This window comes from Podarcis muralis, chromosome 5, assembly GCF_964188315.1.
Source record: "Podarcis muralis chromosome 5, rPodMur119.hap1.1, whole genome shotgun sequence".
NCBI lineage: Eukaryota > Metazoa > Chordata > Lepidosauria > Squamata > Lacertidae > Podarcis > Podarcis muralis.
In genome coordinates this window covers 61,627,050-61,649,829 of record NC_135659.1, presented here as the reverse complement: position 1 = coordinate 61,649,829, position 22,780 = coordinate 61,627,050, and the positions used below count along the sequence as shown (strand labels likewise).

The 22,780-nt window shown below is 42.1% G+C and overlaps 1 protein-coding gene across 2 annotated transcripts; it reads left to right on the top strand.

Moving 5' to 3' along the window:
- The first annotated feature begins 4,113 nt into the window (after nucleotides 1-4,113).
- On the top strand, nucleotides 4,114-20,436 carry NUCKS1 (nuclear casein kinase and cyclin dependent kinase substrate 1). 2 transcript variants are annotated; one of them, XM_028734347.2, is made up of 8 exons: nucleotides 4,114-4,367; nucleotides 10,835-10,884; nucleotides 12,662-12,767; nucleotides 13,387-13,439; nucleotides 13,682-13,831; nucleotides 16,326-16,478; nucleotides 17,576-17,725; nucleotides 19,469-20,436. In XM_028734347.2, the coding sequence occupies exons 1-8, from the start codon at nucleotides 4,351-4,353 to the stop codon at nucleotides 19,666-19,668; spliced, it is 879 nt and encodes a 292-aa protein (XP_028590180.1). In that variant the 5' UTR covers nucleotides 4,114-4,350; the 3' UTR covers nucleotides 19,669-20,436. The 2 variants fall into 2 exon arrangements, with proteins under 2 accessions (XP_028590180.1, XP_028590181.1); XM_028734348.2 differs by lacking the exon at nucleotides 17,576-17,725.
- The last annotated feature ends 2,344 nt before the right edge of the window (nucleotides 20,437-22,780 follow it).

Genomic DNA, 22,780 nt, shown 5'->3' with positions numbered 1-22,780 from the left:
AGGAGGACAAGTACTTGGCCAACATGAGACTGTCTGTCATGCTTGGCTCTAAATCAGTATTAATGTCACTGAACACTTCAGAGAGCTACCAATACAGTTTCCCCCTTGAGACACTTTGACTTTAGTAGCTTATGGTCTGTGGTGTCCTGCCTTTGGAACATGCTGCCCAAGGATGCTTGCCTGGTACAGTCTGTCAACTGTTTTATTCCCAGTGGAGATTTTTATTTGCCCAGATTTTTTGGGATGTTTAGCATGACTGGGTTTACCTGGCCGTTTATTTTATTTTGCTTAACAGGATTCATATACTGCTTAATCATCAAAACCTCTAAGCTGTTTACATTAAAGGAATATGAAATACACATTAAAAATACAGTACTGATGAAATCGGACATTAAAAACAAGTTGCTCTACTTTTTTCCCAAAATCTAAGTATTATCAGTAATTTTCAAACTGTACATACCAAAAAAAGTTACATGTTAGTATACATGTCAGAATTGCGTGTCTGGATAGGCTTGCCTAAACAAAGTTTTTAGCAGGCGCCAAAACAATATAGTGAAGGCACCTGCCTATAATACTCTGGTGTAAGTGCTGTCACTCTGGAGAACTGATTTGTTGCAAACATGGAACGAACATTATGTAGCAATTGTAAAAGCCCCGGTTCCCCAGATTGAAGTAGCACATATGGGCTGAGGCAATCTTTCAAGTGAACTGGTCTCAAGCTGTTGAGGGCTTTATATACCAATACCGTCGTATCTTGGATCCCGAATGCCTTGGTATTCGGACATTTTGAAACAGTGACTGTTCCGGTTTGCAAACGTTCTTTGGAACCCAAACATCCGATGGGGCTTCTTCCGTGCCTTCTGATTGGCTGCAGGAGGTTCCTGCAGTCAGTCAGAAGCCACACTTTGGTTTCCAAACATTTTGGAAGTTGATTGACTTCCAAGGGACGACTGTAGTAGCACCCACAGGGAATTCTATTATACTGTATTAATCTTTGAGTCTGTTTCACTTCACTTTTTTGTATACCACTTTTGAAACGCTGTATATATCAATGCAGCACTTTTTTTCTGGGGAGACACAGGGGTACGCATACCCCTAAACATTTTGTGAATCTAATGGGAGAAGAAGCTAAAAAAATTGTTTAGTTTCTTCTCTAGCACGATGAATTGTCACTTCCGTTGCTACCCCTGAGGGTGGCCTAATTTCCTCTCATGGTGTTTCCTGAGTCTCAGAGGGAATGAGAGTACCCCTAAACATTTTTTTTAGAAAAAAGCACTGTGTAAATGCTTTAAATACCTCTGAAGTTTGGAATGTGAACTAAATAGGTGTCCTGTTTTGTGAGTTGATAGTGGCTGCCATGCAAAAGAGCTCCCATCAGTGATACCTTACATCAGATCAAGAGTAAAGTCAGAAATTAAATCGGCAAAAGACAGAGTAGGGTAGGAGACCAGTGTGTAACCTGAGGTGGTGGAGTTGGATAGTTAGGTCTGTAGGATTGCATTCGGGTGATGGGTTGTGAACCTCAGCCATTCTATGCCTCTGCTAGACCCTAGATTCTAGGCTAGCTGATTTCAGTCAAAACATGTTGTGACCATCCAATGTAGCATTATTTGACTAAACAGCTTTACACCATCTCACTAGATACAGTGGTACCTTGGTTCTCAAATGCCTTGGTACTCAAACAACTTGGAACCCAAACACTGCAAACCCGGAAGCTCCGGTTTGTGAACTTTTTTCAGAAGCTGAATGTGCTCCGTTTTAAGTGTTATGATTCTGTTTTGAGTATTACGCTGAGGTCTGTCTGTTTTTGCTATTTTGCAGAGGGTTTTTTGCTGCTCTTTTTGTTCCGTTTTTGTGACTGTGTGGAATCCAGTTCAGCTACTGACTGATTGATTGTGTGACTGCAGTACATTGTTTATTGTTTTTATTTTATGGATCAATGGTCTTGTTAGATAGTAAAATTCATGTTAAATTACTGTTTTAGGGGTTGTTTTTAAAAGTCTGGAATGGATTAATCCATTTTGCATTACTTTCTATGGGAAAGCGTGCCTTGGTTTTGGAATGGACTTCTGAAACTAAGTTTGAGAACCAAGGTACCACTGTATAGTAATAATGTTTCATCCAGCCACACGGTAAGGAACAAGCACATTGCCTTAACTGAAAAGAATCCTGGAAGCTATAATTTGTTTAGCATTCTGGAAATTATAACTTTGTGAGGAGTGAACTACACTTCCCAGAACTCTTCATGGGAAGCTATGTGCTGTATATGTATGGTGTGGTTCGATTTCTCTGTATACATAGTTGACTCACTTCCACATAGTGTGGTGGCTTTTACTCATGGCAATTCATGGCTATTCCACTGCTCGCTATCCACACCAGTGAGTGGAGCTTGATGAAATGTATCCAGGGGTAGGCTCTGCCCTTCAGCCACTCCTCTCCTGTCCCACACTGCCCTTTTCTGTGGCTAAAACATGTGGACAAAGCACAGGCTGACAGGACGGCCATCTTCATTTCCCCAGTGTCATCGGCGTGACAGAAAAGAAGAAGGGGGTAGGGGGGCACAGTTGATATTTAGCGGGTGCTGTGCTGCACAGCATGCCCAACATATTTTAAAAGTGAAATCTGTATCCTGCTGCTGCTTAATGTATATGTGGGAGACTGGGACAGAACAATAAAGGTTGCAAAGGCAAAAGCAGTAGAACAGGTATATGGTCCAGGGGGCCTAGAGCAGTTTAGATGTCACCCTCTGCTGTTTCCAATGAGGGAATCAGCCCCGAGTGCTCACTGGAAGGACAGATTCTGAAGCTGAGGCTCCAATACTTTGGCCACATCATGAGAAGAGAAGATTCTCTGGAAAAGACCCTGATGCTGGGAAAGATGGAGGGCACAAGGAGAAGGGGATGACAGAGGATGAGATGGTTGGACAGTGTTCTTGAAGCTACCAGCATGAGTTTGACCAAACTGTGGGAGGCAGTGGCGTGCTCTGGTCCATGGGGTCACAAAGAGTCGGACACGACTAAACAACAAAGCAATCTTAAGCACTTCTGAGTTGGGCGCAAGCCCTGTTGAGCTCAGTGAGAGTCGCTACTTTTTATTATCAAGAAGCTCTGCTTCATTCTAGAGCAGGGGTCAGTAACCTTTTTCAGCAGGAGGCCAGTCCACCGTCCCTCAGGCCATGTGGTGGGCAGGACTATATTTTGAAAAAAATAATTCCTATGCCCCGCAAATAACCCAGAGATGCATTTTAAATAAAAGCACATTCTACTCATGTAAAAACAGGCTGATTCCTGGACCATCCGCAGGCCAGATTGGGCCGCATGCGGCCCCCAGACCTTAGGTTGCCTACCCCTGTTCTAGAGGTTTGAAGATGGGCAATGTTGAGTATGCACTCTGCATATTCTAGGGCTGAGACCTGATTCCGTTTTGCTTGTAATTATTATTCAATTTCAACTATATTTCTGGCCAACAGGGATGATCAGCCAGGGGAGAATGGTGTAATGCAGCGAGGCATGCACAAAGCACCGTCTCTAACAGCAGTGAAGAGTAGTACAAGGGAAGAAGAGGGAGAAAGGGGAGCACATCGTATCATCCCGGCCCTCCGACAATTCTAGGGCCAAGCAAGGCTCGCGGGAGCATAACCATTAATTATGAAAGTATCGCGATAAGTGTCACAAATTCGTAGGGAGGGGCTGAATCTGATTCTCCTTTCCCTCCAAAAACGTAGCCCAGCCTTTCTTATCGAATCTGCTGTTTGGCCTGGAGCCTATTGTTTCCCATAAGAAAAATAAATACGAATGAAAGCGAATTCCCTCGTGCACGAAAGGGGACTGGGCTGTTGAATTATAGGGTCGGAATCCAAGCAAGCTGCTGCCGAATCTGCCATTGTGAAACCCCGGCGGGTTTTTCTGGCTGTTGTTGGCTGTCCGCTCTCATATCAGCTTTAGCAAGGAGCTCCCCTCCACCGCCTTCACTCCTCCCGCTCGCAGGGAAGGAGGCGGGGCAGCGCTTCCGTGATCGTTCGAACAGGCCAATGGGGCGCGGCGACGCTGCGAGGCAGCCAACGAGAAGCGTAGGGAGGAGATGCCAGCCGAATAGGTTGCACCGCCCTCTCAGCTCGGCGCATCCCCTCTACTGGACGAAGTGCGACCATTTTGCAGGGGGGAGAGGCGAGTGGTGGCGATTGACGGCGCACAGGAGCCAGATCTGGGGTGCGGGGCGGCGGCCTGAGTCGCTGGACCCGGGGACTGACGGCCCCCGGGAGGGCGAGCGAGAACGGCGCCGACCGGGCTCGGTTCTTTCGTCTCCTTAGGCACCCGTGCCCGCCTCAGGGCCTCCGTTTAAACCGCCGAGATGTCTAGGCCCGTCAGGTGAGTCTCCTTCGCGAGCGGCGTGAGGCCTGCGCGGCTGGCTCTGGCGGCCCTCGCTCCCGCAGGCCACCCACGGCCCTTCGGCGGAGGAGCGAATGCCCCGGGCCTGGTCCCACGCGAGGGGAGGGGAGGCGGCCTGGAGTCGGGAATGGCGGGAGAGAGGGGAGGGGCGTGTGCAGGCATGCAGCGTGCTGCTGCTGCTGCTCGGCGGTGGGGGGGGGGGGAGCGGGAGGCTATCGCACGCCGCCGCCCTGCAGGTCCCTTCCCTACAGGATGCAATGCTGCCCCTGAAGGTTAGCGCAAGCAAAGTCCACGTCTCTGCGGGGGAAGGAGGGGTGGCTGCGCCCGAGGCTTGCTTCGTGCACGTCGCCCGCGAAAGCGTGGACGGGAGGCATGCCTCTCACGCGCGCCGCTGGCTCCGGAGAGCCACTTGCGCGCTTCCTCCGGAGGAATCTGGTGACGGAGAGGCACGGCCCTTTGCTGCGCCTCCGTGTTCCGAGCTGCAACTTGCAGGGGCGACGTGCTTTTTTCTGTATCTTTTTGTACAGTGTGGCTAGCACATCGGCGTGGGGGCGGGAGCTCGCTCGCCAGAGGACAGGGTTCGTAGAGCCAAGGGAGTGCTCCCTAGTGGGGAGGCGGGCGTGTTTGCAATCAGTGCATTTCGTGAGGGGCTGGAAATGATGCATCTTGCAGCAGTGGCTTCATTTAAGTAGACAAGAAACGCCGTTTTTAGACGCCTGCTGCGCTTCTTTTGGACTGTAGCAAGCCTGGAAAAGAAGAACTTGTGTGTTTAATTGTGTCTTTGAATGTCAGTATCTGTGGCATTTATAACCAAATTCTTCCCTCAAGGAGCTGAGTTTGGCATGCTTGTGTGTCCCTATATTCTCACAACAACCCTGTGAGCTAGGTTGGATTAAAAGTGAGTGACAGGCCTAATGAGCATGATGGTTTACAGGGGATTGGAGCCCCATTCTCTCCATGGGATGCAATAATGCAGGAGCAGGGCTGGCTCCAGGGTTTTGTGGATCCTTGGGCAGCAGGATATCAGTGTGGTACTTGTCCCCCTCAACCCAATATGATAGATACTTATAAAATTACTGCATTTTTTTTTGTCTAGTTATGCTTATGTGGTAGTTGTACCCAGTTACTTGGGAGCAAGGTCCATTGAATTGAATGGACAAGGCTTCTGAATGGACACATGTTGTGCTGTTAGGTTGCAATCTTATACACACATTTCTGGGAGCAAGTCCCATTGAACTCAGTGGGGCTTACTTCTGAGTAGAAGCTTACACATTGTTAATATTATCTAGTAAGGCTCCAGAAATCTTAGTGCAGTTTTCAAGCCATTTGGTGACTTCACAAATATTATCATATAATAAGGGTTTAAAATTCATGACATATGGATACTTGGGCCAAGGCATAGGAAATGTTTTTGTTTTTTTAAAATTCATAATGTATCTGCTTGCAGGTAAGTAATTTGCCACCCTGCTGTTGATGCTGCCCTCTTCTGCTTGCTTTCTGACATAGACACACACTGATGAATGGGTGCACACATCAGCAAGTGACTGGTCTAGTACTCAGTCTCTTTCAGGGCCTTGCTTCTGCAGTGCACTGCTTGAGGCATGTCTTGATACACAGCCTCTGGTGCCACTGTCTTGCTTCCATGAGGATGTGCCTCAGCAAAAGCAGCAGTCCGGCCAGCATGCTTTCTGCCCCCTTTTCCTGAAGGAGAGTGTCAGGGGGCTGTCTCAGCTGTAGAGCACCACAATAGGCAGAGAAAGGGTCTGTCTTTGGTGTCCATAGCTTTTGGCTTCACTACTAAGGCCAGCCAAAACCTGCTTATTATATTATTAATTACTTCCCAGATACCTCATAGGATTATTAGAGCCTATACTTTGATGCTGTATAGACATTGTCCAACATTGATGAACTGATTATGATTAACAGCACAGCCCTAACCATGTCTACTCAAATGTAAATCCTTTGGATTCAGTGAACCTTACTCCTGGGTAAGTGGGGTTAGAGTTGGAAGCCTGAGTCAGACTTTTGTGGGTTGATTTTCAGCTACAAAAATAAAGTGTCTTTATTTAGTTATTAATTGGAATGATACAGGCAAGCGCTCACAAAGCTACTCCATGGATAACATTGCACCATGTGAATGTAACAAGATTTTGATTTGAGATTAGTATGCCTGACTGCCACTTATTTTGCAAATGGAGTGAACTGCATTGTAAAGTGTTTCAATTGCAAGTGTGCAAGTGCAAATAGCAGTGAGGATAAAGTGCACCCTTTGTCCATTTTTTAAGAAGTGAATTACTTAGCAAACCTCATTTTCTATCATGCTGAACATAAGGAATATATAAATAGCTTTAGTCTAGGTTGAAAATAAAGTTTCCCTACAAAATCCTTCCATTCTACCATGTCAAATGCCTTTGCTGCATCCAAAAATACAAGTAGTCTTGGTGGTTTGCATGTGTATTCTTGCTAAGGTTAATTACTTTTGTTATGCTTGTATTAAGTTGTTTGCCATTTATGATGTCAGTTTAAAATGGGTGGATGTAGCCAACATTTATTTTGTTTAATAAGTCAGGATCCTTCCCATGGTCTTCTAGAACAGAGCGGTCCAACCTCTCAGACAAAGTGGGTTGCAAGAGTACTTTGACACAGAACCTGCAGGCCACACACTGAATTACATTTCCATATCATAAATTAAAGTATTTGTAACATAGTTAATGTTATTTAAATACACAATAGATTTAATATGTTTACTTATTAAACAAAATTTAGTACACAAACATATGTATGTGCTTTCATTAACAATGGAGACATTGAGTCCCTGTCAGGATAATAGGCGAGATATAAATAATAATAATAAAAAAATATTTTAGAAGTCTTCTAGTAAAAAAGATTGAAGCCTCTTGTGAAGCTAGTAAATAAATGCAGCCAAAGAAGAAGGTGTGGGATGTTCAACGGCTGCCTCATCCTTACATGCCAGCTGGTTGCCACAGCGCTGCATGGACCAGCCTCCTGAGCAACATGGACCCCAGTATGATTTGCCCCTCCCTCATATTGCAGCACTAAGCTCAGGATGAGCCCACAGTTGTGTCCCTGTCCTCCAGCACCCCCAGCATTGCGGTGGAAATAGTTTTTTTTTTTTTAAAAAAAGAACATACTCTTACGAAACATTTCTATTTTAGAATGCTTTTCAGTTTTTTTAATGTAAGAAATAGTGCAGCATGGGAAAATAATTCTGATATTTGCCGTATTCAAGATCAACATGCATTATTTACACTGGATTCAACCAGACATTTCATCTTTGTCACACTGTACGTTTTGCATGCTTTCACCTATAGAGGGAATCCCTTTAAAATATCTCCAAATGACAGTGCAAGGGAACCACCATCCTATAAGCCAAGCTAGGCCCAGAAGAGGTCCTAATTTGGCTTTTGAGACCATTTCCCCAAAACCATATCCATCTGCCTTGCATCTAATATCATATGTGATATGAGGTATGGGGCAGGGAAAGGTGCACCTTCAAATGTACAATCTAGATTACTAAGGGCTGTTGCTTTGCATCCAAGCAAGGATTGTCAGCTTTATAGCAAGCCCAGCAGCTGTGCTGTTGAGTTCCCGATCAGCTGATCAGCACTTACAGTAAGCCCCACACTGTTTGAAATCAAAGGAATATTTCTACTTTGAAAACCATCTTAAGTTCACTTTGCCTTGGTCGAACTCAACTGTCATAAGAATGAAGTAGCAAACAAAAATGAAATGCAAATGACTAACAGGTAGAAAGTTACTGGGCAGACTAGAACAGTTTCATTTGGTGTAAATGAAAAGCCTATATTTGGCAGGCAAAGTGTAAATACCCATATTTGAGAAAGTGTCAGATTGAATCTCCATTTGCTTGGAAAAGCCTCTTTCAGCTCATTGTATCAGATAGTAGCACCGATTCAGTTTAGAGAGTAACTGCAGTGGGTAACTTGATTACATCTAAACTATTAAATATTTAAGAAATGTAGTGCTTTTAATTGTGAAAATTGAATTTATTTTTTTATTTAAAAATATTTTGATTCCTTTTGTATATTCACATCTTTGAGAGGGCCAGATTTGATGAAGTAAAGGGCCGACCAAAGTTGTTAAACTTTTTTTTAGGATTGAAGTTGCTGAGGTTTTTTTAGGATTTTACCTCAGGATATAAACTGCCACAAGGGTCAGATTAAACTGACCAGTGGGCTGGATTAGGCCCCCAAAATGGACTTTCAACATGCCTGCCTTAGAGGAAGAAAGCATGCCTTTCCTAGCTCAGTAATAATTATGCAGATAGTAACTTTAACAGCTGGTGTTAGGTTTGAACAGGGCCAATAAGTTTAAGAAATAAGATGATGTGAGGTATGAACACAACAACTACATTAAATTATCTGGGTCATTCTGATATTTATTTTGCTATTTTCCTAGAATTGACTCCTCAGTTTTATTCCCAAATTAGCTTTGTTCATTGTAGTGATACAAAGCATAAAGTGAGTAAAGAGTGCTTGGCAACATCATTGTAAGTGAAGTACAGTAGTAATTTTGTTGAGGTATTCTCAATTCACTTGAGTTAGTTAATTCATTTTTTAAGGCTTGCTTGATTTTCGGCAACAGGTGCCTACTGTTTAAAACATACTCCAAAGTCTTGCATAATAAGGCTAGGTCAAGAGTGGGGAACTATTTGTCCTGTTGGGCCAAATCCTTATTGGTCCCCCTCATGTGGACCAACTTGACAGGTGGGTAGGACAATCCATCTGTCAAAAACATGTTCTCAAATGAATGGTAGGTGGGCTGTCATGTCCACTTGTCAAAGCCCTTTGCGCAGCACTTCCCAAGGGTTTGACAGCCAACTGGTGGCCAGCTGCTTGGAAACTGCAGCGCAAGGAGCTTTCTACAGAAATTAGCTGTGTGATTTGAGTTTCCCATGGGAAACTCAGTTACCCAACTGATCCTGCAGGCTTGAACTCCATCATGCTTGAAGCTGATGGTCAGAGACTTCAGCTCTCCTTTTTTCAGGGATTAGTTTTGTGATCAAGTTCTCCACAGGGAACTAGGTTGCACAGCCAATCTTAACTGCATCGACCTGCCCTACACATGACATCAAGTGTGGGGCAAGTGGGTGTAATATATATATTTAACTTCATTTTCTTTACCATGTCCAGTTTTCATATTCATCAAATATTACCATTACAATTATATGAGCAAGTACTGTAATACAGTCAACTCTCAACATGCTAGGATTATGTTCTGGGGATAGTACATAAAGCCGAAATCACATATAGTCCAAACATGCTCTCCCAAGATGAGTGAAATGGTGGGTAGGATTGCCAGCTCCCCCCACCTTAATTTCAATGTTATATCAGCTAAGCATGTAAAGCTAAATTCATGCAAGATAGATGTGCTTAAGTTGTGAATTGACTGCATACAATTAAATTGGGTGTCTGCATTTAGAGCATCCCTGCCAGATAAGAACATTTCATCAGAAGATGCACATTTCCAACATCAAAGATTCTTTTCATTTAGTTTTAGAATGGTTAAGTATCAGCTGTATGCCACTTTTCTCTTAAAGTAGTGTGCATCAATAGCTTGAGTTAATTTTTCAAAATAGCCTATTTCTTATCAATATTTTTTAATTCCAAAATTCTCATTGATGTATTTTCTAGTTCCCTTTTCCAGAAATCTACTTAAACTATCTCGTATGAATAGGAAACTGGAAATTGTTTAAAGCTTCAGTAGACTAGAAAGCAAAAGATAGGTGGGAACCCCTGGGCGTTTAGAAAAACTGTTGTAAATCATTCTGAGCCCATGGAGTAGCAGGATATAAATAGATCACAGTGGAACCAATTTCCTCTCCATCCTTCAAAAGGGGAGGGAGACCCTGCATAGATACTGTGTGTGCCTGCGTGCGCATGCACAATCTCTCTCACACACCCTCTTTCTCCCTCCCTTTCCCCTTTGCATGGCAGTCCAGGTTAGGGACTGGCTGAGCAGCTTCCTATGTTACCAGTCCTGAACAACCATCCCCCAAACTAAGGCTATGGCCAGGTGATTAAGGTTTGAACTGTCAACAGCTTAGGAGCTATGTGGGGGAAGAGGAAAGCTGAGGCCTCATGTTGTCTAATCTGGAAGTATTGTGGGCACACTTAGCAGCATTGCAAAGCCTCTTCCACAGGCCATTTGCTATAACTTCAGTCATCTCTAAAAATGGGTGTATACAGTCATCAGTAGCAAAGGTTGCTGCCTGAAGTTTCTTGCTTCCTTCAGGAACCAAAGAGTATCCCATCTGTGTCATTTGGATGCCTCTTTAAAGCGGTATGACGGATTGAAATCTAGTCTAGGAAAGCAGTATATTGGTGAAGGAGTCTTTGTTATTAACATTAATTGTAGATGCTATAACATTTCAGTCTGCTTAAACTTCTGTATTTCTGCCCTTCTAGGAACAGAAAAGTGGTGGACTACTCACAGTTTCAGGAGTCAGATGATGCAGGTAAGTTTAAATCTCTTGACAGTCTTTGGCAACTACTTAAAGTAATGGGCACTGCATGGTTTAAAGAGCAAGGGTGCTTCTAAGCTGTGTAGTTTTATTCAGCCAAACAGTAAGCATAATGTTTTAGCAAGGGGTGATGCAGATGTGCTATCTTGAATAGGTATTTGAGAGTTGCTAGTTTGGTCAACACGTTGTTTTAGCATGTGGCTTTTTAATTTCCATTCCTCTGAGGCTCTCTTCCTTCTTGGAGTACTGCAAGTGAATTATATTAATGTTTCTGGAACCTCTACAGGATTTTTTTTCTTCCTTTCTTGGAAAGCACACATGCTGTTACTGTCTGATGAATGAAGCTGCTATGGTGGTAATTAATGAAAACAAAATATGGTGCTATCCTATGTTGTTTCTAATTTTGTTTTGTTGGCTATTCAGTTATAACTTGTGCAAGATCTTCACCAATCAAGGAACAACAAGAACTTACCAAGGCATTTAAAGCCAACCAGCTGTTTGTGTGTCTGTCGAGCTCTTACCTATTGTAGTTTGGCTTATGAATTAGGTTTGTATCCAATGCTAATCCTGCTCACAGTAGACCCATTGAAATTTATGAACGTAAATTATTCATGTCCATTAACTCCAGTGGATTTACTCTGACTAGGACTAGCATTGGATACAACCCTTAACCATTTACCATCTTTATTTTTTAAAAAAACCCCAAAAACATACCCCAATAAAATTCATCATGACAGACAGACTGTGGCAGTAGGCATAAGTGCAGTATTGTTGTGAAACCTGTATTTCAGTTTCTACCTTCCTTTGTATTAATTGATATGCTTTATGCACCATCACTCAACAGGTTCCTAGGGCAGCTCTCAGTATTGCAGCCAACTATTAAGTATTGTATATTGTTCCTCCTCCAGGAAACTTTATATGAACTGAGTGTGCCGTAGAGCACACCACATCCAGAGGTCCACTGTGGCTTCAAGTTGCAGTGGATTGGGAGCAGTGGGCAAAATACTGTGGTGCATCCATCATTATTCTTCACATGAAACCCTGATAATTTGAGAAATCCTTATTGTATGACACTACTGTTCACCTGTGTATAAAAGCGGTTGTAAAAACAATTGACAACTGCTCACTGCTATTTGGATATAAACCAGATAGTCTCCCAGACAGAGAAATTGAGGAGTTAAAGAGATCTGTATTCAAAGGGTAGATTCGTAATTTGGGGAACTGGGTTCTCGTCTCCGCTCCTCCACATGCAGCTGCTGGGTGACCTTGGGCCAGTCACACTTCTTTGAAGTCTCTCAGCCCCTCTCACCTCACAGAGTGTTTGTTGTGGGGGTGGAAGGGAAAGGAGAATGTTAGCCGCTTTGAGACTCCTTAGGGCAGTGATAACGCGGGATATCAAATCCAAACTCAACGAAACTGCCATGTTATTTTACTGGGGCTTTTAAATATTCTCTTGAGTGTTAATTTCCTCTAAGTATGAGTTTATTTTAAAAACCTCATAAATTGCTGTTTAATAGGCATTACTTGCATTCCATATCCAAACTAATTAAAATACAGCCAACTTAAAATGAACCATAATAATTGCAGAGAATCATCAAATCCAATCTAAAAGACTACTAGGTTTTCAGCAGCCCCGATTTTCAGTTGTTTCATGGCATTTTAGCAGGATGCTGTGCTTAGTGCTAATCTTTCATGGTTATACCATTTAATTATACTGACTGGCAAACCTGTAATCATCCACAACACCTGTTTTATCCCACTTACAATATAGATGAAGAATATGGCAGAGATTCAGCCCCTCCAGCCAAGAAAATTCGTTCATCACCAAGGGAAGCAAAAAATAAGAGGCGGTCTGGAAAGAATTCTCAGGAGGATAGGTAAGCAAGTTCCCTGCTACTTAAGTTTGTTATATAGGTGGCTTTAACTTGAGGACCTATACACTTTTCCAACTTAGTTTGGATGACTAGGAAAAATGATTTTTTATATATACACAGAAAATGACAAATATAGTGCCCTATACTGTGTGTTTCAATAAAAGCACTTCAGCTTTTTTTCAAATAAATTGTGGTTCTCTTATTCTGGACTTCTTGCCTTTCCTCTGAAATGGGTTTTGGATTTTTTATAAGCTGGTAGAGTAGTAGGGGATTGTTGCAAACTTCAAAGATAAATACCATTGCTATGCAGATTTTATAGTTAAAATTTGGATTTTTTTCCTTCAGAATTCTCCCTCCTTGCAACTTGGGAAGCACAAGAGTTGCTTCAGCAATTAAGCAAAATTGCTTGTTGTCTGAATGATGCAGTATAAAAGTACTTTAGTAGATATCTTTTTATTCCTGGAGTAGATAATAAACTGAATAGAATTAATAAATTCAGTCAGGTCTTTTTGTTCAGATGAAACAACCTAGCTGCTTTCCTCCTTTACCTCAGAATGCACTAATAATAAAATAATCTTCATGGTTGTACTTGAATTAGATCTACTAATTTTCCTTTTCACAGTGAAGACTCAGAAAAAGATATGAAGACAAAGAGAGATGATTCTCACTCAGCGGGTAAGTTATGCATCTTACTATATAGATAACCAACTGGAGTTCTTTTCCCTGCCATTGCTTCTCTCAGAAATGTTGACTGTGTTCTTCTCTAAATTGTCTGTAACAGTATCAAATGCACTTTCCTTTGTTCTGCGCTTGCTCACTGGTCTTTAGCATTAAAGCCTGGAATAGTCTACCATTTCTGATTGTGCTTCCCTGCAGTAGAAGGCTAAGAATAACTTTTATCACCATTTTTTCCTCAGATGAAGATTTTGGCAGTGAGGATGACTTAGGAGCAGATGATGGCAAAGCTGATAGTGACTATGAGAGTTCTCAAAAGAACAAAAAAGGGAAAAAAGTGAAACCTGACAAGAACAAAAGAGCAACTTCCAAATCCAGGAAAAGGGCTGCAGGTAAAGGCTGTGTAAATCAAGTAACTCACTATGACCTGGTTTGCAAGTCACATTCAGCCATAGTTAAAATCATGGTTCAGTGGGACTGAGCATTGTGCTGGGTGCACGCTACTGAAATCATGGGCACTTCACTTTTCTCCTTTCCTCTCCTGCTTCTGCCATGTTTCCGGGAAACAAGCTGTGCTCTGGCTTGTATTGGCTCGTGGTTTGTTCCTCTCCAAAGAAACCATGAACAGAAGCAAAGGTTTGTTCTTGGTTTACCATTTATGGTGTGTTTGGAGAAAAACCAGGGACGCATGATTCACATGACATAACTAGCGAGCCCATAGTTTGTTTCCTAGTAGAAGCAAGGGAGGAACAAAGTGTCTGTGTTTTCAGCAGTGTGCAGAAGTGCCCTGCACATTCACATTAAGCCAGGGATGGAGAACCTCAGGTGCTGGGGACAAATGTGGCCCTCCGAGCTTCTTTATCTAGCCCTCAAGACACTCTCTAGACCAAAATCTGTCCCCAGGCTACAAGCCTCATTGGTTCTACTCTACTTTCTTGAGTGGAATACGTCCTTGAACTGTGATGAGGCTTCTTGCTTCCATGCTAGAGGATGGAGAGGTATGGGAGAAGGAATAGAAACCTCTGGCTTTTGCTTGCCTGAAATGTAGCCCACTATAAGAGTAATATCCATTGCTCCACTCACTTTTGCCTTTAATCTCCACCCATCACTGGCATTTGACCCATTCCGATGTGACCTCAAGCTAAAGATGTCCCCCACCTGTGCATGAAGCAGTAGGCAATGATACGTGCAACATGGCCTACATTAAACTTCAGCTTCCTGCAATATATTTGTATCTATGGATTCAGATCAGTGCAAGCTTAGCCATGTCTACTGATAAGTAAGTCAGAGTAAATTCAGCAGGGCTTATTCCCAGATAAGTGGTGTTAGGATTGTAGCCTGAATACATGTCATCACCTGCATAACATCTTACATAGACAATTTCATGTAATGCTGTTTCAGAAAACTGAGGGAAGGCCCATTTCTTACTTAATTTAGCCAACTTGGTATATCTAAGCAACCATACATATTAGGTGTGTGACTGGAAGACTGGTCAAGTTATACTTAAACTTGTTGAAGAATAAATATTATTCCACATTCTGCTTCCTCACTGGACTTGCTTCAAAGCTTTTTGTAGCCTGTGCTGCTTAGCACAGTCCCTTCAGCCAAAGGATGTACATTAAAACGTTCATCACTTTTGAATAAACATACATAAATTTATTTGTTAACACAATAGATGGATAATTTAGAGATTTTTATAATATGCAGAGAACAATATATGTTAACAAACCAGAAAGAGGAACTGAGGGAAGTCGTGGGGGGGAGGGGGAAAACTGGGGGGAAATACAATTGTTGAAATAATTTGTTATATGAAAATAGTTAATTTAAAAAACAAACAAACAACCCCCCCAAACAACTCATCAGTAACTCTTCTTAGGCCACAATACAAACCCACAATCTGCTATGCTGGGGAAGGCTTCCCCCTCTGAGCTCAAAAAGACCTCTGATCACAGAGTTATGGCGAAGTCACTCTTTCAAGGGTGAACTCCGTGTTCTGCCTGCTGAAATGCCCACAAAAATCTCCAGAACATAATGCTTTTTTTGGGGAGGGGGGATCCTGAGCCAGTCCCACCACTATCACTTGGCAGCCTCAGGCCCAATCAGCTGCTCAACTCGTGCCTTGCTGCCTGGTGAAGGTTGGGATTGTTCTACCCTGGGCCAGCCAGCCAAAGACATTTTGGCACCTGAGGTGAACCACAAAATGTCAGCCCTCTCCCCGCCAGGGAAGAAGGAGTGAGTGAAGATCTACATCAGGTATAACAAGTAAATGATGATCTACATGGGGATCTGCTGCCCCTGTGGATCCAGCTGCCTGACATGGTCGCATCACTTTGCCTCCTGGGTGAGCTGGCCCTGGCTCTATCCATCCTTTTCTGTCCTCATTTGATTAGCATCTTTGTTCTGATTTTGGTTATACTTCCCTTTTTAAAAGAAAGAAAGAATCGATGTTTATCCACAAAGCTTTGCTACCTTTTCTCAGATGAGAGAGCCAGAGAAGGGAAATGAACAGTATGTTATGTAAAAACTAGCCCTGCTTCTTGTTGTTGTTTAGTCGTTTATCGTGTCCGACTCTTCGTGACCCCATGGACCAGAGCACGCCAGGCACTTCGGAGCCCTGCTTCTACTGAGTTCCATTTCCAGTGTAGAGAGCAGCAGGTTAACCAGTGCTGGGTGTTCCATTATTTACCATTACAGATGGGTATTTTGCATGGAGACAACTTCGGAATGATTGAAAATTAGAAGCTTTCAGATAAGTTCAGTGTTCAGCAAATCTGAATTATGTCATGAATAGATAAGCCTTTATTTCCCCCTAGTTTCTTCCCTACCCCAGTTGGAAATGTGTGCTGTACTGTCCATCTTCAGTGTTCTTTGGTGACTTTATAACAGAGGACAGTGAGGATGAGAAAGAAGATCAGAAAAATGTGCGCCAGCAGCGACAGGCAGCATCCAAAGCTGCTTCCAAGCAGCGAGAAATGCTCATGGATGATGTGGGCAGTGAGGAGGAAGACCAGGAAGAGGAGGAGGCATCGTTTCAGGAAAGTAAGTGGCACCGAACGGCACACACAAATGTAGAATAGGAGTGGGTTCGACAAATTACATCCATGCTTGATCTATCCAGGCTAAGCTGCCAAGGTAGGCAAACTTGACATTTCTGCTTCTTGAGTATTGAATGCACTTCATTGTTAATGTACTTAGTGTCCAGCTTGGCTGTTGACAACAAAGAGGGAAGGGAAAACAATGCTGTTCCTCAAGTTCAGGGTCCAAATCTTTTAGGACATGTGGAGAGCTTTTAGTCAATATTTCTATTAGTAAGATACAAACTTGCCATATTCGTCACTGTTTTATCTTCAGCACTGGACAACAAACTGAACAGGCCACTTTGATTACAGATACCATCCTATCTGGCTTCAGGAGACAGTAAAGGGCCTCAAATCCCCTTGTGTACATGGCTAGCAATTAAAAATCAATATGTGTTAAAATGCCTGCACCTCAGATTTTGCTTTCTTGCTTGTCTGTTGTGCAAATTGACATACCCTTGCTCTAAATGATGAAAAGTGGGGACCCGTTTGATATTTGCTGTGAATGTGTGCAAATAAACAAGAGAAACCCAGTGAGCTGATGAACTAGAATCATGGACATCTGGATTCAAAACCTGGAAGTCTGTTATAGGAAGCAGTAAGCTACTGCTATTCCATATATAATAAGTTACTGGTGTTTGCTTCCGAGGGCACTTCTACAGCTTGCTACAAGATGGAAGACCATATTGAACAAGAGAACAGACATAGGCTGGGAAGGGAATTCATATAGAACCTACAGCAGCTGGCATAGGAAATGGTCAGGATGAGCCTCCATGTAATTTCTCTTAAGGGAAGGAGAAATATGCCTATGCCACTGCTGTTTTAAATAATTGTGCTGCTTGTCACCAGTCATAAAGCAGATTTACATGAGGAAATACTGAGGCGCAGAAGTCCTGATTTCTCCAAGTTCTAGCAAGTATGTTACAGGATATAGAAGCCAAGAATGCTGACTTCTATCCCTTGATCAACCTACCAGACTTTCTCCCCCATTCTGTCTCTCTTCCAAGTGAACAAGGACAGCCCTTCTTAGAGACATTTCATTCCTCTCTCTCTGCACAGAAGAGTCTGGCAGCGATGAAGACTTCCTTGTGGAAGATGATGATGATAGTGACTATGGCAGTTCAAAAAAGAAGAACAAAAAAGTGGCTAAGAAATCCAAACCAGAAAGGAAAGAAAAGAAAATGCCTAAACCAAGGCTAAAGGCTACAGGTGAGCTCAGCTTGCTTCCCCTTTGCACCTGTTAGGAATAACATAATGGAAATTTGCTTGCAAGTGCTTATGTTTTCTCCGCTCTTCATCTCTTGTGCTTGAAAGAATAGGAAGCAATCAATTTTCAACTAGCAATTTATCCCTATTAACATACATGGCAGTCTGTATAATGTGGTAGAGCTGATTACTGGAAAGTTCTTGTATGCTCCTGATTTCAAAGAAGCTAGTGGCTGTATCAGGATGGGATTCTATGACTTCTTGGTTACCAATATTGTGTTCAGACCACTTGCCAGTGCTGATTAAAACAGGTGATGTTCGTGCCTACCAATCCTAATAAATTCCCCTTGTTCCATTAGGCGTGAAAATAATATGGTGAATCTTAGCACAGTTCCAGGTGTACACAAAGCTACATACATCCTGAAAGCATAAATACTCATTTGGTTAAACCTTGTCTTAACAAAAGTGTAAGCACAGTGTGGGTGGAAATTTTTTTTGGAGGCTTGGATTAAATTATCTAAACAATTACTTTGATAACGGGTATGCCCAACTGTTATGTTCCTTTAAATATCAAATGTATCATGATTCTAGGAGAAAGGAAGAGATGGCGCTCCTAACCTTTAGCTGCTATACTGAAGGAGAATTTTAGAATAAATGCATTCACGCTGGCTGTGTTTTCAGCCTAAAATCAGTTACAACACTTGAAATGCTGTGCATTATTTAGGAGTATGTACAACCATGTAATTGCCACATGCCCAACTTACATTACACTAACCCTATGATGCCCTCAGATTTTAGTGAAAGTCATTCTGTTTCAAATTTGCTTTTATCATAACTGGCTGCTTACCCTTGGAGAAGAGAAAGATGGTGAGCATCAGTTCTAAGAAAGTTTTAATGGCACCTTTAAGAAGGATGTGGGAGAGGGTGCCTCATTGCGGGCACATTTTATTGCTGACACAATAGCAGGCTCTCATAAGTCTTTTTTAAATAATAATTAAAAAAAATACAGTTCTTATTAGGAGGAATTGGGCATTGGCCTGAGCACACCAAGCCCAAGGAAGACAAACAGCCAGTAGCTTAATTCTTTAATGACAGCATGCACTAGAGTAGCTCCCAAGGTGCACCAAACACACACACACACTTATGGCAACTGAATAACTGGTACTCCTTCCCCGGGCTTGTGCTCTGAGCTGGACTGTTGCGTCCACATGACCCTGCCTCCACCCACACTTAAGTTCCCTTCCCTGACAGGGTACACACAAACAAGCTGTGACTTCTACACTGAAATCACCGCTGTGCCTGTCTCTTCAAACCCGTCCTGGTCCTGGGAGACAACAGGGAAGGGGACGGAGGGGATTCTACCAGCCTGCCCCTCTCAACAGTTTCTTCCTCTGCTCCTGACGCATCCTGCACCCCTTCCACTGCCTCTAACTGTTCAGACACTTGGTCCAGACCAAGCTCCTGCCTCACAGGTGGCACAAAACCCCATAAATCACTGACACCCCCCCCCCCCCCGGATCAGGCTCAGGGGGCCTCTGCCACACACTTCTTGGAGCCCTGACAAGCATCATCTTGTAGGAATTTAAGCTAAGTTCAATAGTACTAATACGTTTTCATTCCTACATTACCAGATTGAAAAGTTAGGAAAGGAAAAACACATTTTAAAATGTGCTCAGAAGCTGATTTTTTTAAAAAAACACTAACTGTAAGATTCTTTGTTACATTTTGATGCTTTTCTTCCTTCAGTTACACCTAGTCCAGTGAAGGGCAAAGGGAAGGGAGGCCGTCCCACAGCTTCAAAGACATCAAAAGAAAAGACCCCATCCCCAAAAGATGATGATGAAGAGCCTGAAAGTCCTCCAGGAAAGAAGAAATCAGTTAGTCCTCCTCCAGACAAATCTGGGGATGAAGGGTCTGAAGATGAAGTCCCCTCTGGTGAAGATTAAATGGTGGTGTGGGAGAGAAACTTTTTTTGAGAGAGCGAGAGAGTAAGGAAAAGAGAATATACTTAGGGGGTAGAACATGGTTTTGGTTGTGGCTTGACTCATGGGCTGTGAATGCCACCTTTACTTTAGCTGTTTTAATAGTACAGTACTTTCTTCTTTTTTTAAGAGAACCTTTACACAATACTGATTTGACGTCACAGTCTCTACTGGCCATTCCGTTCTCCCCAACCAAATTTGAAAGCCATTTAGATTTAAATTAACAGCATACTAAAGATATATTTTTGAAGGCTTACTGCAGTTGTAAAGCAATAAGGATGAGGCTGATACTTGGAAATCATAGTTAACTAATGGTATAGGTTTTCCAAAGCTGCAGAAATTCTTCTAAGGCAACTGTTGCTTAATTGAATCCAAAACAAATATATTATTGCACATTTCATTTCCTTTGACATAATTAGTATATGAATTAGTTTGAAATCCATCATGGGTTTTAAGTTCCAATACTCTGAATGTTTGGGGTTGTTCCACAGTCTTGTTTTAATGACCATTTGGTCTGTTCTATTTTTCAGTCTTCTGAAAGACCCTACCTGTTCATGCCGTAGATACTATTGCTGCTTATTGATAAGGATAGGATTCCAGTTGGCAGAACTGCATTCATTTTTTTCCTGACTCTCATTCGTTTTGAAATGTCCATCTTTTTATGCTGCTTTGAAGCTTTGCGTAAAATTTAAAGCTTGGTTTCAGGGAGATTTTTGGAAGCTGGAACAACTGTTTTGAAAAGTTGGGATGGGAGGCTGAGAGAGGTATTCTTTAGAAACGTGGAAGTGACTTTATATATTGGCACAGTGTCTTTTTCAATCCAAGAGTCATGGCTTAAGTACTCCTTTCCCTGAGATCCTCAAAAGTCAGACTACACAGCTTCCACCAACAAGGGGTTTAATTTATCCTGACCCATCATTTCCTTGCTTCGTTTAGTTTCCCCTGCTTTCTGCTTTCTCCATTGCTAGATCTTACTTATTCTATATACCTAGGACAAGTGAGGAACAGAGTGTGAACTGGAAGACATGATGTAGCAGAAATAGTGCATCTCAAAATCAGGATATCTTTCCAGTGCGCAAAACAAGTTTTCACTGATGTATCAGTATTGCCAATTTAGACACAAGACAGACTTTGCTTTTCAGTCCCAGGTAAAGCAACTGCAGTATTAAGTGTGAGTTGGAGTGCCATCTGCTTTACATCTTTCATTTTGTACAGTTGCAATAACACTTTCAACCATAATCTCTTTGCAAATTGATTTTGAGTATCAGTGTTCTGAAGCCAGATCCTTCGTCATCTGTGCTAAGATGGTTAAAAGTGTAGAGAATGCTATTCACAAGCATCCTCTTCAAGGACAAGGTCTGCTTGACTAGTATTGTAAGGCCATGCAAAGAATATAAAAGCAGTGAAATACCTGTAGGTTCTTTCTCTCACACATGCATACACACACATGGCATAGGTATGTGCTTTTCAACCTTGGCTTATTCAGACTTTTGCTATTTATAATAGCTCTACTTGTGTCTACATGACTTCCACTTTACATCTGCTTTGGGGTTTAGTGAAAGAACACAAATTTCTCCTGGGTTGGAGTAACAGTTTTGATGTTAGCATATGTGTTTTTGAACAATAACTAGAAAGCAAAAATATCTTGAGATCCTCCGTGGACAGAAGCCAGTCCAGCTTGACTCACATTTGCCAATTTAGCCAAAGCTTAATTGGCTGTGTGATCTGGGTACTACAGGCATGAAGACTGTATTGCTTCTTTCAGAGTGTTGAGGTCAAAGTGGTAAACTTATCCTATACTGCAAATGAAGCACTTGGTGACCTAGTCTATTTGGCTGCTCCAAATGTACACGTTTTTGAGAGCTTAGCTCTAGCCATTATGATCAGCCAACTGCTTATTGCTGTCTGAATATGTTTCTGCTGCTGATTCACTTATTTTGAAAAATGTGTGTCTTTTTTTTTCTTGGCATCCTTTCTTTAACACATTCAACAGTGTATAGGATGCATAAGAAAGTCATCAAGACTCCTGTTTTTTCTTTTTCGTTTATTTGAACCCATTACCCCCTTGAATTTTTAAAAACAGTTCTGTGTATCAGATATTGTACATGATGGAGAGCAGGCTATTTTATGTTGAATCTGTGAAAACCCAAACTATATGCTATGATTTTACTGGGTTCTGCATATGTCTCCCTGGAAGCAAATATTTAGAATAAGGTGAGTGAAAACATTTAACTGCTTTCTCTCACCATTCTTTATAGTCCAGAGATGGAAGGAAAGTGTTTCCCTCCTGCAGTCCGTGTAACACTAGCAAAATAATGTCAATATTTTAAACTTGTAATTCTAGTTTGCAAAATCAGTTTTCTCTGCCTCTGTGTATATGGCTTCTGAGTGCAGTATTCTAGGGATGTGATAGCCGTATCAGTTCACTAGTTTGTCCTTTGGAACAAGTATTGCCAGAGAAACAAATCGGTATACTTCAGTGTGTGTTACTGTACATCGATTGCTTCCTGGGAGTGGCAGGTTATTTAATAAGATTAACTACAAATTTGCTGAAAAACCAAAAGCAAATATTTTCAGTGTATCGTAAGTTTTAGCTTTGCAAGAAACTGTGAAAGCAGTAAGGGTATAAACAGAATTTTAGTAGGGGTTTGAAAGGGTTTTTGCAGCTTACCTTGGGGACTTGACGAGATAGTGGTTGCCATGGTGCTGAAGAAACAGCCTGCACACCTTAAAGGTGAATATCCAAGTATACTCTAGGATGGCTTTTACTTTTCAATCTAATGTTTTAGGGCAAATCAATAAAACTTAAATCAAGGGGCTTAGTGCTCAGTTTAATCTAACGTACGAATCGTGTATAAATATATTGGGAGAGATGAGGAAATGTATATACATTCAGGTGGTCTGTAAACCCTTCTGGAATTGTTAGTAGGGAAGATGTGATGCAGATACTGAATATACTCAATTGTGATATGCCTGCACCAAGTACGGAAATGTTTAATTATGTGGATTGAAAATACTTTTTAAAACTTAATTTTAAAGCATGAGTCCCAAGTACAACAAACAGCTAAACTAAGGA

Coding starts and splice junctions, on each gene's coding strand:
- NUCKS1 (XM_028734347.2), top strand. Junction 13,832..16,325: donor ATCCAGGAAAAGGGCTGCAG/GTAAAGGCTGTG, acceptor ACTTTATAACAG/AGGACAGTGAGGATGAGAAA. Junction 17,726..19,468: donor ACCAAGGCTAAAGGCTACAG/GTGAGCTCAGCT, acceptor TTCTTCCTTCAG/TTACACCTAGTCCAGTGAAG.